Below are 20,049 nucleotides of genomic sequence, written 5' to 3'. Positions count from 1 at the left end.
CTTTAGATTAAATAGTTTAATCATGTGACGTTTGCTATGTTGATTCGCGTTACTGTCTTTTTCTGGCCTGTTGGCCGTCTACGACTACTGCAAAAATACCATAAAAAATAAATAAAGTAAAAATCACAGACTTAAGACGAAAACATCAATTATGGTTAATCCATGAATACTCATACCAAAGCATATGATGTGATCTTCCTTCATTAGTAAGTTAACCAACACTAGTATTGGTTCTAATTGCTAATAATTAATGAGAATATATTGTTGACTACCTTTTAAGAATGACATTATTCGATTTAAAGAACAGAAGTACCAGTAAACTATTTAAGAGGGAAAATTACTTGACCTAATGTGCGTGTCTGCAGTGTGTTATGTTAGTTCAGAAAAACTGTTATCAAAGATTAAGTTCTCACACCACTCTAGCTAGTTTACCTACCATGCCCAAGTCTTCTTTAGAAATTTTCCAAGCATTTATTTATATAGTAAATATACTCAAGCGAACATCATAGGAAAAGCAAAGCATATTTAGTATAAAATAATAATGAATATGCTTGATATATATATACAGGATAGGAATTAAGGAGGAGGCTGAGAATATATTAAAGAACGGAGGAAGATTATGATGAGACTTGAGTGCGTTTCATCATATCCATTACTGAGCTAGCTAGAAAGAGATCGATCAAAGACATTTCTTTAATACAGCAAGATTTATTTTCTTGTAAGACAGACCCTAAAAAAAGTTAACTTTCGAGGTATGAGTTGGGTACGTATGTGCTGCTGTGCATGCGCGCGCATGCTGGAGAGAGAGAGAGAGAGAGAGAGAGAGGAGAGAGAGAGATCGGAGAGGGTCATTGATTGAAAATGTTTCCTCGATAGATCAAACAAATGCATGGCAAAATTGCTTTGCACAATAGAATTGCTCCAGCAATTGGAAGATTTCTTAGTTGCTGATTGAACAGATAATAATAACTAGATTTTTTTACAAGTGATAACGTTAGTGAGTTAAACTATGAAATATTATGGGGAAGAGAGATATCGGTGGCATTGTAACCCTCAATAGGGTGCATAAGTGTTATTGTTTTTTAGCCATTGCGGTAAAGTACTATCTGCGATTAAAATTAGAAATTGATGTATGTGTGCATGCATAGGTGCCACTAAACAGTCTAGCATAGTCCAAAGATAGATTTTTGATGTCATCATTTCTATATAATAATGTGTTTATCTCTTTTAGCACTTATCATTATTAAATAGTTTAGTCAAGTTCAACAAAATATTCTTAAATGTCACCAATTATATACAATCATGTATCTATCTCTTTCAATACAAAATTATTATAATAAACAAGATAAACATGTGTAATCGTATATATATACAACTAATAACATGGTAGGTTTTCTCGAGTTGAAGGTTTTAGGAGTGGCAGTGGAAGCATAACAATTAATTAAATACATCAGAGATGTAATTAAATACATTCTTACCTCTTATACAATTCACTTCACTCCTCTCATAAGGACAATTTTCAACATCATTTCGAATTTTGGAATTTAAGCCCTTCTTTGCACTGCATGTTTTTGTTAAGTGATGTTGACCAAAATTTTCTAACTAATTAAAACAGTAAAAATCTTGTTTTATTTAAAATGATACAAGGTTATTAAAAAAAAAAAAACAGCCTGAAGTCCCCCCCACTCTCCCCATTTATCTTCCCCTTCTTGCAATACCCCGAAAAACAAAGAGAAAAAAAAAAAAAAAACCAATTTGTTTTCCCTGCTCCTCACCCCCTCTTCTCCCACCTTCGCACCCCACCTCTGCACCCAACCTCGCACCACTACCTACAACCCCAAAAAAAAAAAAAAAAAAAAACCCAGAAAAAAACCCATTCTCCTGGGCGAGGAGAAAATGGGCGGCGGGGGGGGGGGTGTGGGTGTGGAGGGGAGAGGGTGGGTGCGAGGGGGGCGGACGAACTGGGTATTTTTTTTTTCTTCTCTCTTCTTCTTCTGCAGGTTGGGTGGGTGGAAGGGACGGGCTTGCTGCCCTTTTTTTTTTTCTTCTCTCTTCTTCTGCTTCCCTCTTCTTCTTCTTCTTCTGCGGGTTAGGTGGGGGGGGGGGTGGGGTTGGGTGGGAGGGGACGGGTTTGCTGCTTTTTTATTTATTTATTTATTTTCCTTCTCTCTTCTTCTTCTTCTTCTTCTTCTTCTTCTTCTTCTTCTTCTTCTTCTTCTTCTGCAGGGGGGACGAACTGGGTTTCCCATTGTTTTTTTTTTTTTTTTTTTTGTTTCCTTCTTCTTCCTCCTCCTTTCTAGGTTGCAGGGGGTTAGGTTTGTGGTGGGGGGAGGGGGGATGAACTGGGTTTGGTTTGGTTTGGGTTTTTTTTTTTTTTTTTTTTTTCTCTTCTTCTTCTTCTTCTTCTTCTTTCTCCTTCTTCTTTTCTAGGTTGTAGGAAGATGATGGAAAGAGAGGGGGGGGAGATGCACGAAAGGAGAGGGAAGATGATGGCTAATGTTTTTTATTTTTTTATGTACTTTTTTATTATTATTTTAATATTTAAATAATATTAAATGATTTTTTTTGTTTTAATAATTTTTTTAATAATTTTTTAATAAAAATGGGTTCCGGATCAAGCCACGTCAGCATTTAACTGAGAAATAAACGGCCAAGCTAACGGAATGTATAACATTAACACAAATTCGTAAGATGAGGTATGACATTGTCAATTTTAAAAGATGAGGTATGAAAGTGTCATTTGACCCATAGTTAAGGTAGTTTTTTGTAATTAACTCAATACATTTCTTCTCTTTATACAATTCACTTCTCTTCCTCTATGAAGGCCCAATTTTAGCAACCATGCAGGTTTCATTTCGTACAGTTTTTGGAATTTAAGCCCATTCTTTACACTGCAATGTTGTTTGTTAAGTGATGTGACCAAAATTTTTCTAACCTATCATTCCCAAAGTACATGTAAAAATCTTGGTTTTATGGTTCGAGGAAGTGACCAAATATAGATGTCATGCTGAAATACCCCCACTCTTCTGATTGATCAGAAATCAGAATGGCAAATCTGTCATGATTAGTTGATGACAATTTCAATACAAATGGTATTATTTACACATATCTTTTTATCTTTTACGCATTCCTATCATTTTTTTTATCTTTCACACACTACTTTCAAATTTTGATCGTTGAATAGAAAGAATTATAAAAGATCAAATGACAGAAATTAACAAGATGTGTATGGGATACACAAGAGTGTGTGGATAACATCACTCTTTCAACACAAGGCCTCTTTTTGGAAGATTCTTCGTTGTAATTTTCTTGCTTTCAGGAGCTTCAGAAAGATCGTGAGAATTTTGGCATATTTTATGGGGAAAGAGATCCTCTCTAGATTCCTTCTATCTAATCCACCAAGTCCGAAGATCTGAATCATTGAAATTTGATCAAACGGCTAAATTTATTATAACTTTTAAAGTGGGCCCCTATTTGTAGTCGTTGGATCAAATTTCAATGGCCCGGATTCCCAAACTTGATGAATTAGGAAGAAGGGATCCAGAGAGTACTCCGGATCCCTTTCCATTTTCTACAGTCTGCATATCCAAATTTAGAGTTGTGGAAGGGACTTCCTTGTGTTTTGTTCCTCTAGCCAAGTCCCTAGTTTTGTAAGAATCCCACCGACACTGTACTTTCCACGTGATCACAAGGCATTATCACTTTAATCCAAGGATTATTCAATCATTAACATTATAAACTCTCAAGTTCGAATCACCTTATTACTCAAACCAAAAGCCCCGTGACTAATTCACTTAGTCATCACCAAAAACACACACTGACTGATTAAACATGTATTAGTCACAACACATCTTATTACTAGAAAATTAAACCAGATTCTCACTTTTAGTCACAACATCCTTTTAGTTACAACGTATCTATCTTTTGTGTTAACTCTTATAATAACTAGTAATTATTTAGTCGCAACTACTCTTCATGACTGAATATCTTATAGTAATTTTAGTCTCATCAGCCTTCTTAATTAAAACTCTTTCAGTCACAATTGCATCTATGACTAAAATCAAATACTAACAACTAGAAACTAACGACGGTGATTAAAAGTCACTACTTCATATAAATATCTTTGTGTGCACTTTTAGGGACAAAAATATAGTCAAAGACATTAAGACATTGTATTTCACAAAACAAGAAGTTTTACGTTCTAGTTATCATCAAACACGACGTCTACAACAGGGTACCAAATTAGTAGATATTTTATCAGAGAAACAACTAGTATCTAGATCCAAATCAGCACGCACGTTGCTGCCAACAAGTAACCAGTTGCATTTCCTGTAAAAACAAAGAATAAATTGTATAAATAGTCAAATTTTATTCCTAGTTAGCATATAGATGTAAATACAAGACCAATAGCTGCATTTCCTTACTAATCTTACTAACCTTTGGGCTTCTTGTGGTTTTGCTTTGAGTGCAAGATTCACTGATTCGCACCCTTCCTATCCTACATGGCCTGCAACCAAGAATGGCACTGACGCCACAGAGAATGAATGGACTGAAGCTTATAGTATATAATTAAATTCTTGCTTATAGCTTAGGAATCATATCTGTTTTCACACATATCGCAAGGGAAATGAATCAATACTACTGTAGTAAAAGTATCAAGTTACACATTGTCTGTCAACGAAGAACAATTCTTACATCGTGTTTGTTCACCAAACATAAAAGATTCAATTTCCACGAATCATGAAACTTGTAGTATACCGTATGATATTGCTTCGAATTACCAAAAACAACACAGCATCAAAGAATTTGTAACAGAAAAAACAAAAGCACCAGTAGAAGATTGAAATTATAATCGGCTTAAGAGTGCGTACCACATTGAATCATTGTGTAGGAATAGAGACCAAATTATAACCAAAGTTTGAAAATGGCTATGCCAACAAATGTGTGAAAGTAGAAGAAAAAAAGGCCGGATTTGGTGATTACATACCTCTAAAAATAATGTGATTTTAAACCCAGACAAATCTTCCAGAAGAAGAACCTGGCAAATGGAGGAAATGTTAAATTGCATTGCCAAGTATATATTCTAGAAGGAATTGAAGATAAGAAAACTTGTATGAAGGAATTGAACTTTGGCAGTTGAGTGAAAAACAAAGCAAAGGTATCTACAAAACACAATAGAACAAAGCATATTATGCAAAAGTATAACTTGTGAACATTATTTTATTAAACAAAAATCAAATAAACAAAATTGACGAAACGTCTAAAAACTGAGGGTTACATTTTGCTAGACTTATATAATAAACAAATACAAGGCAATGTAGAATGATAGTCTCCCTAGCATTACAGTATAAGTCTATCTTCCCAAAAGGTGATGCACCTGCTTAAGTCAAATGCCGTCAACGAGTAAGTATCCAATTGGGCATGCAAAACGACCAAACAAAAACCCTCAGGAGCATCCTCTCCGGATCCTCTTTACGAGGATCCTCTCAAAATTCTTTTTATGAGGATGCTGGGAATCCTTAAATTATGTCCGTTCATCGTATATTGTGCTGCTAGTTTTCATCAGGTACTATTTATATTTAATTTAAAATAAAAGTATTTAAAATGATTACTGGGCGCACGATGTACGATGAACGAACACGATTTGAGGATCCCCAGAATCCTTACAAAGAGAATTCGGAGAGGATTCTCATTCCAAAAACCCCACTATAAATTCTCCACTTTAGTTTCTTTCACATTTTGTATCCCCCTTCTAAAGATATTCCGAACAAAAAAAAAAAAAAAGGAAGAAGAAATGGCGAAGCATATTATCACCTTCTTCACCGTAGCTCTCCTCCTCAACCTTCAACTCACAACCTTCGCTGCTCGTCCAGTCCCTGCTGCTTTCACCAACAACACTCTCAAAACCCAACACCAAGTAAGTTGTTTTAATTGTTTTGTTTTAGGGTCGTCTAATAACCCTTTCGTTTCACATTTTTTCTTCTAAGAACTGAAAAATGAAAGTTGTTTTTGTGGGTTTTCAAATATTGTTTTATTTTAGTTTTCAATCTTCAGTTATTTTTAAAACTGGCAAGTAATAACTAAAAACTGAAATGTCACTTTTCTTTCATTAAATATTTGTTATCTTAACTTTTTGTTTTGTTTATGTTGTAATTTGTTGAATAAATATGTGCAGCAGGACATAGAAGCAAAGATCGCTGCGGCGGAGGAAGGCGGGAGCTGCGAAGGAGTAGATAAGGAGGAGTGCCTGATGAGGAGGACGCTGGCGGCTCATTTGGATTATATATACACCCAGAAGCACAAGCCTTGAACTCGTGTAACCAATTAAAATTATATCTCTTTCTTCTGTTTTTTTTTTTTTTTTTTTTTTTTTTTTTTTTTTTTTTGTTGGTGAAAAGCCATGCAATAATAAAGCATCTATATGTTCATACTAAATAATAGCAACCTTATCTGCAGATTTCCCAAATTTCATAAACTCAATCTTTGTTTGCCAAGAAAGATAATGGATTTAATTAGGATTAATTAGTTTGTCTATATAATATTCTGTATCTTTCGCAGAGTTTGGCTGTCCCTCTCGTTATGCCTTTAAATTTTTTTAATCAAATTTGGATGACGCGTCGGAAGGGCAGCGTTAAGGTTTTTGCTTAATCGCCTTGAGAGGGTAAATCACCATATGTGGGAGTATGATGACTTTACTGCCACGCTATTGTCAACAATAATATAAAAAAATAACCACACTATGTGTTTGGCAACAAGAAATTGGTTGCCATTTTGATGGTAAAAGTAAAAACGATGAGTCATGAGCTTCTAGTAAGACTTTGGGGGCAGCGTTTCTTATCTTTTCCATGGTTTCCGTTGGAAGTTAAATGTTGTTGGAGTGACATCTAAGAAATCATTCTGCAATCTTTCTAATCAAAAAATTAATTATAAAAAAAAAAAGAACTGATGACTATTTTGCTAATAACAGTCGATCTATCTTTAATAAAAGAAATTATTTGTTGTCCTCATTTGTGAAGTATGTAGATGGAAAATGTTTAAACCCACAAACCAAAGCAGCTTGACGAATCTAGAGTCCATATGATATCATTAAGGGTAGTGATTTTCACACTTTCATTTCTTCTTTAGAAATTTTCTTTCTATCTATTAAATTTTTTTTTATTCAAAACTTTATTTGCCAAAATGGTTTCTGAGATTTATACAACTCCTCATTTTGGCCTTTGAGATTTGAAATCGATATAATTAGTCATGAGTTTGTCAACCATCAATCATTTTGGTCATTAACTCATTCTGTGAAAAATCTTCATTAAATAAGAATAAAATGACAAAACTTTGTCAATTTTTGTCAACTTATTTTGGCCTATAATTTATTAAAATGAGGGTATTTTTATCATTTCGATCCTTATTTAACATAATTGTACATTGAATGACTAAAATGATTGATGGTGGACAATCTTAGGGACAACTTCTATTGATTTCAAATCTTAGGAACCAAAATGATGAGTTATGCAAATCTTAGGAATTATTTTGGTTAAAAGCCTTTATTCAATGGATTAGGATTTTCTTCCCTCCTCTTTCCATCCTTTTCCATCCCCTCTTCTCACATTCTTTATTTTGTCTTTCTCTTTCTATAAAAAATTAATATAAGATATTGACGTGATTTAACCATGACCGTTAAAATAGAAGTAGAGTGAAGGAAAGGGAAAAAAAGATGGAGAGATAATCCTACTCCTTATTCAATTCAATGTGAAAGAAAAGAAAAGAATGTAACCAGAACGAAAAGAAGTGCAAAAATTACTCGCCTATTCGATATCTTTGGTCAACTATGGTCAACAAAAGCAACTGCTAACACCACCATATTCATAGCACATAATTACATTGTGGTAATAAAATTTTGAAACCCAATATTAGCGGTGTCTAACACGGCTGTGAGGATTGTCAAACCCCAAATGGAGTTGAATTAAGAATTAATGTGTCATCTTTGGAAAATTTTAGATTAACGAATGCATTTTTAACCACCACCACCAGTTGGCGGGGACGGCGATGTCCACGGTGGCTCTGTCGTGTCATGGGATCTGCAACCTCTGTTGTCCTTGCTGCCCACACACCCACGCGATCCTGTAGCCCACGCCTCCTGCAACGTTTGTACTCATGTCTTCCGTGTGGACAAGTAATCGGCTTTAGTTACGTTTTAAGTATTTGTTTTGTAGCGCTTTGAGCGGGTTAGATTATTAGATTTTGTGTTGCTCTTGTGACCTGATTGTATCGCTTATGCGATTTATGTGGCTTTGTTGTTGATAGCTTTATGTCAAGGTACCAATGTTAGCACTGTTGCGTGTACCGTCTTTGTGAAAGATTTACATGGGACTCCTGTTTGTGTTGGTTTATTGTGGTAGCCGTGTAAGGGTTTAAAATCCTAGCATCTTGTGCGAACTATCTTCAAATTAAGAAATTAATCACTGGAGAAATTGTACCTATCTGGCACCTCTTGTATTTAGTTATTCTTAGTAATGAAACTCACTATCATTCCTATCAACAAAAAAAAAAAAAAAAAAAAAAACACAACCACCACCAGTTGACATCAGAATTCCATCTTGTACGTGCATGCATCGAGTCTGACCTCACAAAGATGATAAGCCCGTAATCGATCTGCAATCCTCTCGTTCTGCATCTGGATAAGAGTCTCGAGTGACATCAATTGTATACAACTACGACTCTCTCTTATCACGTGACCAAAAGTGACGGAACAGATGAACCATGGGAATAGTGAGCATCACTAGCTCCAAACTTTTGCTATGGTAGACACCTGAAAGGGGCACAGTGATCCATTTATCAAATGAAATATGACTTTTCAGAGGTGCATTATAAAAGGTCTCAGCTACCCTTGAGGGCAAAGAATCATCACAGGTTTCCAACAACTACGTTCTTTCTGCAGCAGAAAAAGATCACTGCTTCTTCATCCACTTCTTATAAATCCTTTTCCCCGGAGACTAATCAGGTTCCCCGTCCTACGAGGTGGTCGTCATGAATCGTTCTATTTCCTGAGATGCTAAATTAGGTGCAGGTATAGTTCCAAATGAATTCTTAAGTATCAACAAGTCGGACATAATCACTGAGCGGTCTCAGTTCCTGCATCATCGGTTAGTTCAACAACAAGCATACTTGGGACGCTTTGGATTACCGACTCTCTAAATTTCCAGATTTAAACAGATGAACAAAACTCAACTACAGAAACATTCATTGGACGCTACAGTGCAATTCTATGGGTAGTATTAACAAAACGCTACTGATCGTTACAACAGAAACATTCATTGGACACACGAGAAATGGAGAAAGATCAAATCCACCCGGCCCCTGGATTTCTTAAAATGTTGAAACAAAGACAGTCTACAATTAACCAATATGAACCAACATGAACCAAAGCAGTCAGATGTAAACCAGAATCTGCTCATATTCATCACCCTACCTAGTGCTTCAAAAAGAATACAGTTGAAACAGAAAATAGTTTTACAGAAAGATGATACCAAAATCAGAATCTGGCAAATTAAGAACGCGGTACATATCATGAACGTTTAAACAGCAGAATCATTAACGCTCTCGATTAACTTCAAGAACATAAACAATGATTCCTCCAAATCGAAAGTAGGGATTTTCTAAACCTTTAGATCCCACCAACATTCAGACATGTATAGAGGCAATCACTCAAGGATTCCAAAATTAAAATTTTAAAACACAAAAAAGGAATAAAATTTCCTGATTTAAAGCATGCACCATCATGAATCATGAACCCCTTTTTTTTACTTTTCAATTAAGTGACAAAGATATACATACATAACCTTCCTCAAAGGGAGTCATATCTGACTGATAGGAGCGTCTTACAAGGGAGGGATAAACCCATCAAATTAAGCAGTCAAGAGAACTCTTGTACCACCCAAGACATACAAATGCAAGGCAAGACATACAGTAACTATAACCGAAGACTTTGCACTGAAGTATCTGATGACTTGCAATCCCCTCTCTGCAACCTCCCCATGAAGTGCACTAAGGCTTCTTTTCAAACCATCTAATAGCATCCACAACATAAACTCAACGAGAGATCGTACTGTCTCGAACGTCACCCTCCCTGTCACATCAAAAACAAACTTCCTATTGCTCGGAACTGCCAATGTAGATGAAACATTCCTAAGCCACCCACTACTCTGAATAACATCAAACGAACTTCCCTCCTTCAGCTGCTTTGGAGACACCTCTCGATGCAAGCACTCATCCATAGTTCCACCTGGACCTTCACTCTGATCAACAATTGAACACGCATGCGAATTCGAGCTTGAACTCGAACTGGAACTTGTCAAAACTTGGTGAGATGTCCTCACAACTGTTTCCGCAGCACCATTGCAAATAGAAACCAGAACATCCCTCACTCTGTTCTGATGCTTGGGATTGGTCAACCCATCAAACATTTCTTCATAAACGTTGATATCTTTCGTTTTGTCAAGGTAAACCGCAACCGCAGTGCTTACGAAAACCTGAATGGAATTCGATATGAGCTCCTTGCTTCTATCACTGCAAACAACATTAACCCATCTAGGCACATCTGATGAACTTGATTTCGACACACTCGAATTCTCACCCGATTGCTCATCAGAGTAAAATCCCATAACCAAATTCTTAGCAAAGCTTCCAACCACAACCGAAACGAACCCGGTTCCAGCTGTAGAGAAAACCTTCTCGAAAACCCTATCGGAAAAGCTCGAATTCTCCAAACCCTTCCCCGATTCACTCTCATTCTTCATCTCCAATTTACACCCTCGAATCATCCCAACCGTCATAGCCTCTGTAATCCTACTCAGTGACACAGAGAACTCCTCCGACCTCGCAATTTTTGAAATCTGCTTTAAACTTTGGGGCATTTCGTCAGAATCAGAACGCAAAAAGCTCCTTCAAATCCCCGGAGACAACACCGATCGTCTCGGCCGAATCGGAGACCATCTCGGCCATAGAAATTAGGGCTCCTACGAGCTTCAGGAACCTCTTCCTCTTCCTGGCCACAGAGGGAAAATTGTAAACCCTATAAGCTCCATAGCCGGAGACCCCAAGTGCTGCGAGTATCAGAAGCCACTGCCTTCTTCTCCGAGAGAAATTCAAGCCCTTAGCGACGAGCCCAAATTCCATTGGAACTCAAATCACAAAAGGGAAGCCGTAAAGATTCAATCTTTAGAGTGAGAATGGAAATGAACTGACAATTTTACGAATTGGGTACTGAATATATATTGCTTTGGGTCGATGAATTCCTTGGGTTATGGAGTTGAAAATCCCAATGAATTGGAAAGATCAGATAATTGGGGGAATTATACGGAGGGCGATGAGAAGACGAACCTTCCCGAGTGATTGTCGATTGGTGGGAGGAGGGAGAGAGACAGGAGCCGGTGGGCGTTACAGTGACGGAGGAGAGAGAGGGAGAGACAGCAGTACCCCCCCGCCAGAAATATTTTATTGTAATTAATTAAATGGCATCGTCCGCTGATTGGATAAATTACGTTGACCGCATTGGCGGGCGTTACAGTGACGGAGGAGTGAGAGGGAGAGACAGCAGTACCCCCCGCCAGAAATATTTTATTGTAATTAATTAAATGGCATCGTGCGCTGGTTGGATAAATTACGTTGACCGCATTTTGTTTTGGAATTATTATTTTTTCTTTTTCATGAGATTTTTATACACGAGATATTTATACTAACAAATGAAGTGAAATTTCCAGTTGAACTCATACAACATTATCTTTCGCAAGTGACCATTTATTATAGTGTTAAAATAAGTTGAATCCTTATATGACAGTAAGATTTTTTTAAGTTTCGTTGGTGACTAATCTAATAAAATGATATATATAACACTATTTTCAAAAAATATATCATTTTTTTCATTTAATTTAAATTTTAAATGTAAATTATTCTCTTATTCTTGTATAATTACCATCAAGGACAAGTTTGTGAGGCTATTAACAACTAAGTAATAGATATGAGTTTAAAGTGATATTGATAGTTTTGTTAAAAAAAAATGAAGATATTTATAGTTTGATTAAAATTAATATGAGTGTAGAATACGGTTATATGAGTTTAAATGAAAGTTAAAAAAATTATTTTTATGTATTTTGATGATTTAATCATTCTTGTAATTTTATGTCTAAATTCAATTAAAATTGTTCTTGAATTCTAAAAGACTATTCAAATTTGATCTTTATGGATTTATTCGAATCTGACATTTCTTATGCAACGAAAAAGAAATCGTAATATTGAAAAAGACTACTAAATTGTAATGGCAATGACAGGAGACCTAACAGTCTTGGCACTTGCAATATCACTTTAACCCTCTGATCATGATCAAGAGGCTGACATTTCCTCCAAACTTTGTCAAGTAATTGGAAAGAAGTGATGATATAAAGTTTTTTTTTTTAAGTAAATCATAGTTCCAAATTCATATTTACATTTTTTTTCATATAAAGTTACGAATCCTTAAAAAATGTTGTCTATTTCATATATTACGTTGCATGATTGGTTTGAGACAGTCCCTCCCAACTTACCCATTTCATGAAAGTGCTCCTCGTCGTGTAGACTACTAGCAATAATGTTTTTGAATGCATAGAGACTCCATAGTGTAATATAGAAACTGAAAGATAGAGCTAATTACCATCCTTCCAAACAACCAACATTGGATTTTGATTGTGGCAGCGGCGGAGGTTGATACATTACTTGAGGTGGCGGAGAAGGCTGAGGATACCCCTGTGCCGGATAGCCTTGTGCTGTATATTAACTTGTACAATGTAAATTTATCGTAACTTAGCCTAACATCTCGACCCATTCCACTTTATCATCCTAGTTGTCTTGGCACGGGATGAGAGATGCGTTTGAGACTGCGTTTTAGAAAAGCTTGAAGCTTTTTTGGAGTTCAGCTTCTAATTCGATTTTCCACTGCCGAAAGCTCTAGAAACAAGAACATGACACAATTCCTTTGCTCGGGTATTGGCAAGAAGATGAAGCGGAAGATGAAGAGCATAAAATGCTGCCCCTCCAGATGTTTCTCCTAAAGAACTGACTGTAACAGTGAGCATGATTTTCATGTCAAAGTACAGAGAATCCGGCATCTACAGATGAATCCGAGCAGAAGACCATTTCTGATGAAGCCAAAGAGTTCATGGATTGTCATCGGGAGACAAGAGACATCATTCTTCTTTCTGACGGTCTCCTGTAGTGCATAAAGCCTCAGAGAGTCTTAACATTGTTAACATTGTTCTGTTTGACATAGATTTTATCATCTAAACCGAAGTAGTATCATGGATGTGTAAACCACATTGTCGTTATCATTCATTTAGAAACTCAAATTTATGTTCTAAGATGTCTTTCGTTTTCTTAACTTACATTACATATGCTAAACTCTCATTTTCCCTTCAAATTTTGAAAAGTTCTTGGAAATTTTCAATTTTGTAGTTGCGTCGGAATCTACAAAATGTATTGCAGCAGGCCATCAGTGATTCGCACACCAGAAGACTAGCCAGACATAAAACAAAAACTTGGATTACAAGAAACTGAGGCAAACTACTACAATATGAGTTCAAAACCAAGACTGAAAACGAACAAACTAATTAATACTATTACCACAAGGAGAAAAAGACACAAATTCACTCCAGATATCGATAACCCTGGTCTTGATCTTCTGTTGCTTTCACCACGAGAAACCCTTGGCTGCCTCGTACAAATTACAGGTTCACCATCAAGAAGACAAAGGCTCCCCACTACAAAAGTAGCTTCTCCATTGTGAGGGGGCATACCACGGGTTTCTGTATATTCATCGACCTCTTCCTCTAAATCAAACCAACGAAGACCAGGGTGCGACTCACTTTGAACGAGAACCATTTCACCATTTTTTGAAAACACCAAAGGTTTGTAACGCTTGCAAAGATGAGAAATACTTGAATAAAGCAAGGTCCATGATTCTCTCGCTCCATATTCCTTCATAATCCAAATACCGAATTCACTGTTGTTATAGTTAAGAATACAAACACATAGATAGCCTCCCAAGACCTCCAGCTCAATACTGACATCCAAAATGCCGTTGACCGGGCAGTAAAACTCACCATATTTCTCAGTGGCAAGATCAAGAGTTAAAATTATGCTCATATTGTTATCAGACATCACCCAATTTAGAGCACCGTTTGAAAATTGGATTTTCGAAACAAGTTCAAGGCCTTTGGAAGGCATGCTTTGGATCTTCTTCCACAAGTTGGATTTTAGGCTGTAAACATGCACTTCATAACTCAAAGCAACACAATAGGGCCAAGAACCATTAGTAATGTTTTCCCAAGACCACTTAGAAACGTCTACCGAATACGGAGTTGAGATCTTCTCAATTTCCACAAGTTTATAGTCATCATTAGTCGAATCATATCCGAATCCATACTGAGGACTTGAAACTGAGGGTGTGAAGGGAATTCTCTTGAACTTTTGAATGGAAGGATTCCACAAAGCTATCTCAGCATTTTCAGTGCTTTTAATGCAAACCAGGCCATTGCAGGATCCCAATATCGATATTTCACCCCAGCCACGACGTTCAACCAACGGTTGCCAAATTTCTACAGCTGTGCTGAACGAATCGTCGTCTGAAAGAGCCAACAAAAAGAAATCCTTGGGATAAATGGTACCCCATAGACTAAATAAAATGGTGCGAGCGGAGTTGGTGTTGATGGAGCGTTGAAGATGTCTTTTGGTGAAGCGTCCATCGCGGATGCAAGCATTCCAAGCTTTGGAAACACACATGCATCGGATCAAATCCTTGGGCGGGAGAAGTAAAAGGATTTCGAAGAGTAGCTCCGGTGGGAAGTAGTCTGACATGCTTAGGTTGATACATGAAAGTTTGAGTCTAGGGTTTTGGGATTTAGAATTATTGATTTATGTTATCGTACTACTTAGAGTTATATTTACGTAAAACAAGGATTACTTAAAGTTCAGCTTCCACAATGACTCTTGTGAGTTCCCTCCATGTAACCCTAATACGTCGATTGATTTCTGAATTATTATCTGAGTGAAAATATTGAAGAAGACTAGGGAGGAAAGATGTCTTTTTAATTTCTAATTGTGGTGGAAAAGTAAAACCCACTAATTGCAATTATTTATCTAACGTTGAAGCCTTCCCTATACATCCTGGGAGCTTGCTCTGTTACTTTTGGCCAATATTTTAAATGGAGGTTCAGAGAAATATTGAAAACGAAATAAGATCGTATGTGATTCAACTAGAAGATTATTTTTATAACAGATTACAAAAACAAGAAATTCGGATAAACGCCTGAGCTAGAGTTATGTTAAAAGATTGTAGTGACTAAAAGATGATTCAGTGTGGTGACATTTTGTATGTCTGAGCTTTCAAACTTGCAGGCAATTTCCTTTGCATATACCATTAAGCTCCTAAATTTGTTAGCTTGGTGCATATATTGTCACACATGATACATCAATTATCATGCTACACAGCCAAAGAGATCATTCTCTTCTTTCACAAATTCTTGCTTCCCAAGGAACCTGTGACTTAAGCTAGAGTTCTGATATACAACAAACCATGTTCAAATTTAGTGTACCTAACATTATTCAAAAATCACATGTCCGTCGATAAATGTTAAAATTTGTTTGTTCTTCTTTCTTCTTAATGTTATTTGTGTTTGTCTTTTCTTGAAGAGTAATGTGACAATCTTAACGATAAGCGTACAACAAGTTCATGAGATGGTAAAAAAATATGACAAGAAAGACAAAATTGTTGTATTGATGCAATGGTCACAGAATCTACTCTGCATATTTTCTTTCCAGGACATTTCATTGGTGAAATGATCCTTGTACCCTCTCTCTCTCTCTCTCTCTCTAAATCACTGGAACAACAGTGTAATTACAATCATATCACAATTCACAACCAATCAAACATGTACTTTTCTGAAAAACTTGGACCACAAGAAATCAACATATCATGTACAATTTGGTATTAGAACAAATAGTATCACCACCAGAGGCTTGAGTCCCAGCGTGGGACTACTCGGTAGGACAATCAGCTAGCATTTAGAAGAGTCCCCGCGCAGGACTATACGACAGCGTGGGACTGCTCATCTTCTATCCGATGAGCAGAGCACGCGCCGATTGTTTATCCTCTCTTTCCTTGAGGTTTCTTATTCCTTTGAGACAGTCTTGAGTTTTGTGGGAGCAAGAAAATCATCGTCCTCTAGGTCACTGAAAGATATGTCTTCTTCATTGATAGCGTGAGTAGCCGTTCCACTATACCCATCTAATTCAGAATCTTCCTCTGGCCAGTCATCGTCGTCATCATCTTTGTAGATATTATCTAGCATCTTCGAGGATGGACCAACCTGTTAGATTCTTGTCCTCGCTCTTAATGATGGGCTTTTCTTCAGTAACAGACTTGTCAATAAATGGGACTTCATCACTCTCAACTGGGTGCTTCTCAGTCTCATAAGCCGTGGGGGACATCCTTGATTCATAAGGATACGTCCTTAGCATCTTGTCCTCGTAATAAACACTACATGATGAGACCGGAGCACAATCTTCGTCTAGTATATTGGAACTGTCTTTTAAAAAAGATGTGTTTCTTCCAAATTGATCATGTTCTAATGCAGTCTGACAATGTAGCTCCTGCATCCACTTTGCTCTGGCTTCCATTACCTGCGACCAATATGTTATACTACATTAAATTTCACAAAGTATAAATAATGTTTTAATCAAAGAAAATATTGTCATTTTTCTAGAACCATCTAGAATTCCTAAATCCTAACTTCATTCCCAACCAGGAAGATCACCTGCAACCTAAATAGAAAATTGAAGTTGAACGCCTAGAACTACCAAAATCCTCGCCGTGGTAATCTATCCCATGGAGGAGTTCAAGAAACTACTAGCATCCAACAACAACGAGAACTCGTGATATACAATCAAGCTGATCGTGGATAAGAAAAAAGAAATGGAAGGCCGCAATCTGGATTTGGCATGAAGCAACATTTCCAACTTTATGATGCCGCAAGTCCGGTTTAAGTTGGAAGCAGAAACAAATTTAATCAATTGACTGACGGACACTAAAAGTAATTATACAAAGAAGGAAGCTTACTTGGGGTGTGGATAAGACCTCGGCATCCTGCTTATTGAGCCTCGAATGCAGAAGAACAAAATACACTTTCCAGAAGTAACTCTCGCTCATATGGCACGGGCACAGTTCAAATCTCAAAGCAGCAAATCTTGGCGCAAGATGTTCAATCACCATAGCATGCTCTTGCTGGACATCAGACAAGTCAAAATCTAAAATAAGAAACGCGTATCAATTAGGCACCAATCCCAAAACTGCGGAACTGGAAAAAGCAACAAGTTTGTTCAAAAAAATCAGAAAGACAGAGAAAAAACTACTATCAACTAGTTTTTCTGTGCAACGTAATCTTAACTCCCGTTCCAACAATTTTACAATGCAATATTTCAAATTTCCCAAACTAATATCAACTGCATTGTGCATAACATCCATCACCGCAATGAGACAAGCTATGAATCCTAAGCCACTCAACTGCCACAACCTTATGCATTGTCCTAACAAACAATAGGGAAAATTCTATGTTCCTAACATATGAATCTCCAATAGCCAAACATCGAAATTCGAAGATTAACCCAACAATTTGAAGGAGAATAATGCAATGTACATTTCAATTCCACATTTCTAAAATTCGCCAAATAAAACTGAGTAATACATTGAAAAATACGTACTGTATAAAATTTCGTATACATACCACCCAAATCCTCCTCCTCGTCGAGAGGAAAGTCCAAGCCACGTCTCCGGATGCATCGCGATGTCTGGTGAAGGCCAAGTTCATCTAGATACTTTCACTGCTTCTCATCGCGATGATATTGTGTGACGAATATTGTGTTCGTTGTGAAAACATACTTTGTGCGACTAATCTATCATTCGTCGCGCAAGTCTACTTTTTTTTATTTCGTTTACTTTATAATTTATTAATTTAAACAAGTTGTGCGATGAATACTATTTTCGTCATGCAAAATGCATATTTTTTATTTTTTCCATTTCCTATTTAACTAATGTAAATTTTTATTTTAATCTAATAAAAAACTCAAACCTAATTAAACATTACCAAAATAATTAACAAAACTAATTTACTATCCCTAATACATAGTATAATTAATTTAAATATTAATGGTCATCCATATAACATAAATTTATTGATTAAAGTCAAATATAACGTCCTAAAAATCTTATTTCATAAAAAAAAAAAACAATTCAACTTCAATCCTCCTCCTCCGGGGTAGGCACCTCGCTACGCATCCAGCAGCTCATTAAACTTCCATTGCCGAAAATGCTTCTTGAAATGTTCATCCAGATATTTTCGCTGCTTCTCATCGATTTCATCAACATCCCAATGAACCTATATTAATGTCAATAACAATATATTAGTAATTCAAAAAATACTACTTTTTAACAAAAATAATTATACATTATCAAACCTAAGTTCGGCGTATGCATCAGCCCTTAAGTCACTTGCTTACCTGGTACCTCTCTATTCACAATACACCTTTCCTTTTGCAAGAGCCTTCTCCCGAATTAGCCATTGCCTTTGAAAATTAGGGTTTTGAAATGTGTTTATATAGCACTTGGAACACTTAGCCCAACGAAAAACTTCGTCGCGCGAACTTCTTTGTTCGTCATGCAAAATGCGTTATAAATGCGCACTAAATGGGAGCATTTGAAGGCATCTGACCGTTTCAGTAAAGTGTTGCGCGACAAATATGTGGAAATTTTTGTCGTGCAAACATTTGGTTGCAAATTTTTTTTCTCGCGTTTTCTTGCGCGATGATCACAAGTGTTTGTTGCGCAAAGTATTTTTCGTCCCATAAATTTTTTTTTTTTTCCTTTCCTGCCATTTTTGCGCCACAATTTTTTTTTTTGTCACGCATGAGCCTCTTAGGCGACCAAATATGTTTCTTCGCGCAAAATCTCGTTGCGCAAACTGTTTTTTTTACTACTGGCTGCTCTGACCAACTAACCTAATATGGGTGAGAAAGATGTTCATGATTTTTTTCATCAGATTTTTGGGGAAAGGTCTAGTTGGGTTAGATTCCCTTCTCCCTCTTGTTGCTAGGCAACTTAACCCTCAACATAGTTGAGTAACATAAGAGATAAAATATTTTCTCATATTGTTTTTTAATTTATTATACTCAAATCTCATATATAAATTAATATTTTTCGATATGGCGAGGTCTTGTAAATAGTGTCCCGTGGTGTGCGATGGAGGAAGTGCCTCTGTTGTTTCATGGCGTAACAACATTGCTTATGAAATTTATGCAAGTATTGTAAAAAGGTCGGTTCGATGAGATTAAGATGATCTGAAACATTGTTACCAATCGCTGTTAGCTGAATTTGCAATCCCTGAATGCGATTATTGTAGTTGGTCTTCTTTTTAGTTTTATTGTTGTAAATTTGAGATGTTATTTACAGTTTCCTGCCAAGATGTTTTACATCACCCTCGTCAGAGAGTTTTCAAAGTTAAATTTGAATGACATTATTGTTAGTTTATTGTGAGGCTTAGCTCATTCTCCCACCAACTTAGTGTAATAATATCGTTTGTTCAAAAAAATTATACCAGTGAAATTAATCTTTTGATTTTACCTGGTTAATGAATTCAAATAAAACCATTATCTGTTTTACTCATCGAATCCGTCAAACAATTTGATGATGATAAAGGTTAGACAAAATCATTCCAATTTTTAAAATGATTTATTAATTAATGGTTGGTCAAGATATTCTAAGGACACAATCTGATAACATAATGTAAAATAAGAAAAGATTAAAAGTTCATAAAAATAGATAGATTCTGAAATACATTCCACGAAACTGATCAGCTCTATTATTTAAATCCAAATTAATCTCTCTCTAAACATTTTTCATTCAAGAACAAGCAACTTGGGAAGAGAGTGGCTTGAATAGGAAACTTAGTTGTCGAAGCATAGGCAAAATTGAAAATT

The 20,049-nt window shown here is 36.3% G+C and overlaps 4 protein-coding genes across 5 annotated transcripts; 1 reads left to right on the top strand and 3 right to left on the bottom strand.

Moving 5' to 3' along the window:
* The first annotated feature begins 5,397 nt into the window (after positions 1–5,397).
* LOC103963979 (phytosulfokines-like) lies at positions 5,398–6,522 on the top strand. Of its 2 annotated transcripts, none has more exons than XM_048588173.1 (2): positions 5,398–5,917; positions 6,179–6,522. In XM_048588173.1, the coding sequence occupies exons 1-2, from the start codon at positions 5,630–5,632 to the stop codon at positions 6,308–6,310; spliced, it is 420 nt and encodes a 139-aa protein (XP_048444130.1). In that variant the 5' UTR covers positions 5,398–5,629; the 3' UTR covers positions 6,311–6,522. The 2 variants fall into 2 exon arrangements, with proteins under 2 accessions (XP_048444130.1, XP_009375136.2); XM_009376861.3 differs by having other exon boundaries at positions 5,429–5,917; positions 6,176–6,522.
* Positions 6,523–9,773: 3,251 nt separating this feature from the next.
* On the bottom strand, positions 9,774–11,604 carry LOC103941863 (protein PHLOEM PROTEIN 2-LIKE A10-like). Its single transcript, XM_009352058.3, is given in 2 exon segments — positions 9,774–10,931; positions 10,933–11,604. Coding segments are annotated over 2 exon segments (1,269 nt in total). The 5' UTR covers positions 11,170–11,604; the 3' UTR covers positions 9,774–9,899.
* Positions 11,605–12,944: 1,340 nt separating this feature from the next.
* LOC103941871 (F-box protein CPR1-like) lies at positions 12,945–14,877 on the bottom strand. The gene is made up of 2 exons (XM_009352068.2): positions 13,645–14,877; positions 12,945–13,133 (listed from the first exon to the last, which is right to left on the bottom strand). The coding sequence occupies exons 1-2, from the start codon at positions 14,875–14,877 to the stop codon at positions 12,945–12,947; spliced, it is 1,422 nt and encodes a 473-aa protein (XP_009350343.2).
* A 1,457-nt stretch (positions 14,878–16,334) lies between these two features.
* On the bottom strand, positions 16,335–17,657 carry LOC103963984. The gene is made up of 2 exons (XM_009376864.3): positions 17,138–17,657; positions 16,335–16,701 (listed from the first exon to the last, which is right to left on the bottom strand). Exons 1-2 carry the CDS (start codon positions 17,288–17,290, stop codon positions 16,360–16,362), a joined length of 495 nt encoding a protein of 164 aa, XP_009375139.2. The 5' UTR covers positions 17,291–17,657; the 3' UTR covers positions 16,335–16,359.
* Between the last annotated feature and the right edge of the window lie 2,392 nt (positions 17,658–20,049).

The sequence above is a fragment of a genome, unplaced genomic scaffold (assembly GCF_019419815.1).
Source record: "Pyrus x bretschneideri cultivar Hongxiangsu unplaced genomic scaffold, Pyrus_bretschneideri_v1 Contig28, whole genome shotgun sequence".
In the NCBI taxonomy this organism is placed as follows: Eukaryota; Viridiplantae; Streptophyta; class Magnoliopsida; order Rosales; family Rosaceae; genus Pyrus; species Pyrus x bretschneideri.
This window is presented reverse-complemented; position numbering and strand designations above follow the sequence as displayed.

Excerpts from the sequence above, each read along its gene's own strand:
- LOC103963984 (XM_009376864.3), bottom strand. The coding sequence starts at position 17,290 with ATGGTGATTGAACATCTTGCGCCAAGATTTGCTGCTTTGAGATTTGAA. Across the intron at positions 16,702-17,137 it reads AGGTCTTATCCACACCCCAA|GTAATGGAAGCCAGAGCAAA; the intron begins GTAAGCTTCCTT and ends TATTGGTCGCAG.
- LOC103963979 (XM_009376861.3), top strand. The coding sequence starts at position 5,630 with ATGAACGAACACGATTTGAGGATCCCCAGAATCCTTACAAAGAGAATT. Across the intron at positions 5,918-6,175 it reads CTCTCAAAACCCAACACCAA|CAGGACATAGAAGCAAAGAT; the intron begins GTAAGTTGTTTT and ends AAATATGTGCAG.
- LOC103941871 (XM_009352068.2), bottom strand. The coding sequence starts at position 14,877 with ATGTCAGACTACTTCCCACCGGAGCTACTCTTCGAAATCCTTTTACTT. Across the intron at positions 13,134-13,644 it reads TGTGTCTTTTTCTCCTTGTG|ATGCCGGATTCTCTGTACTT; the intron begins GTAATAGTATTA and ends ATTCATCTGTAG.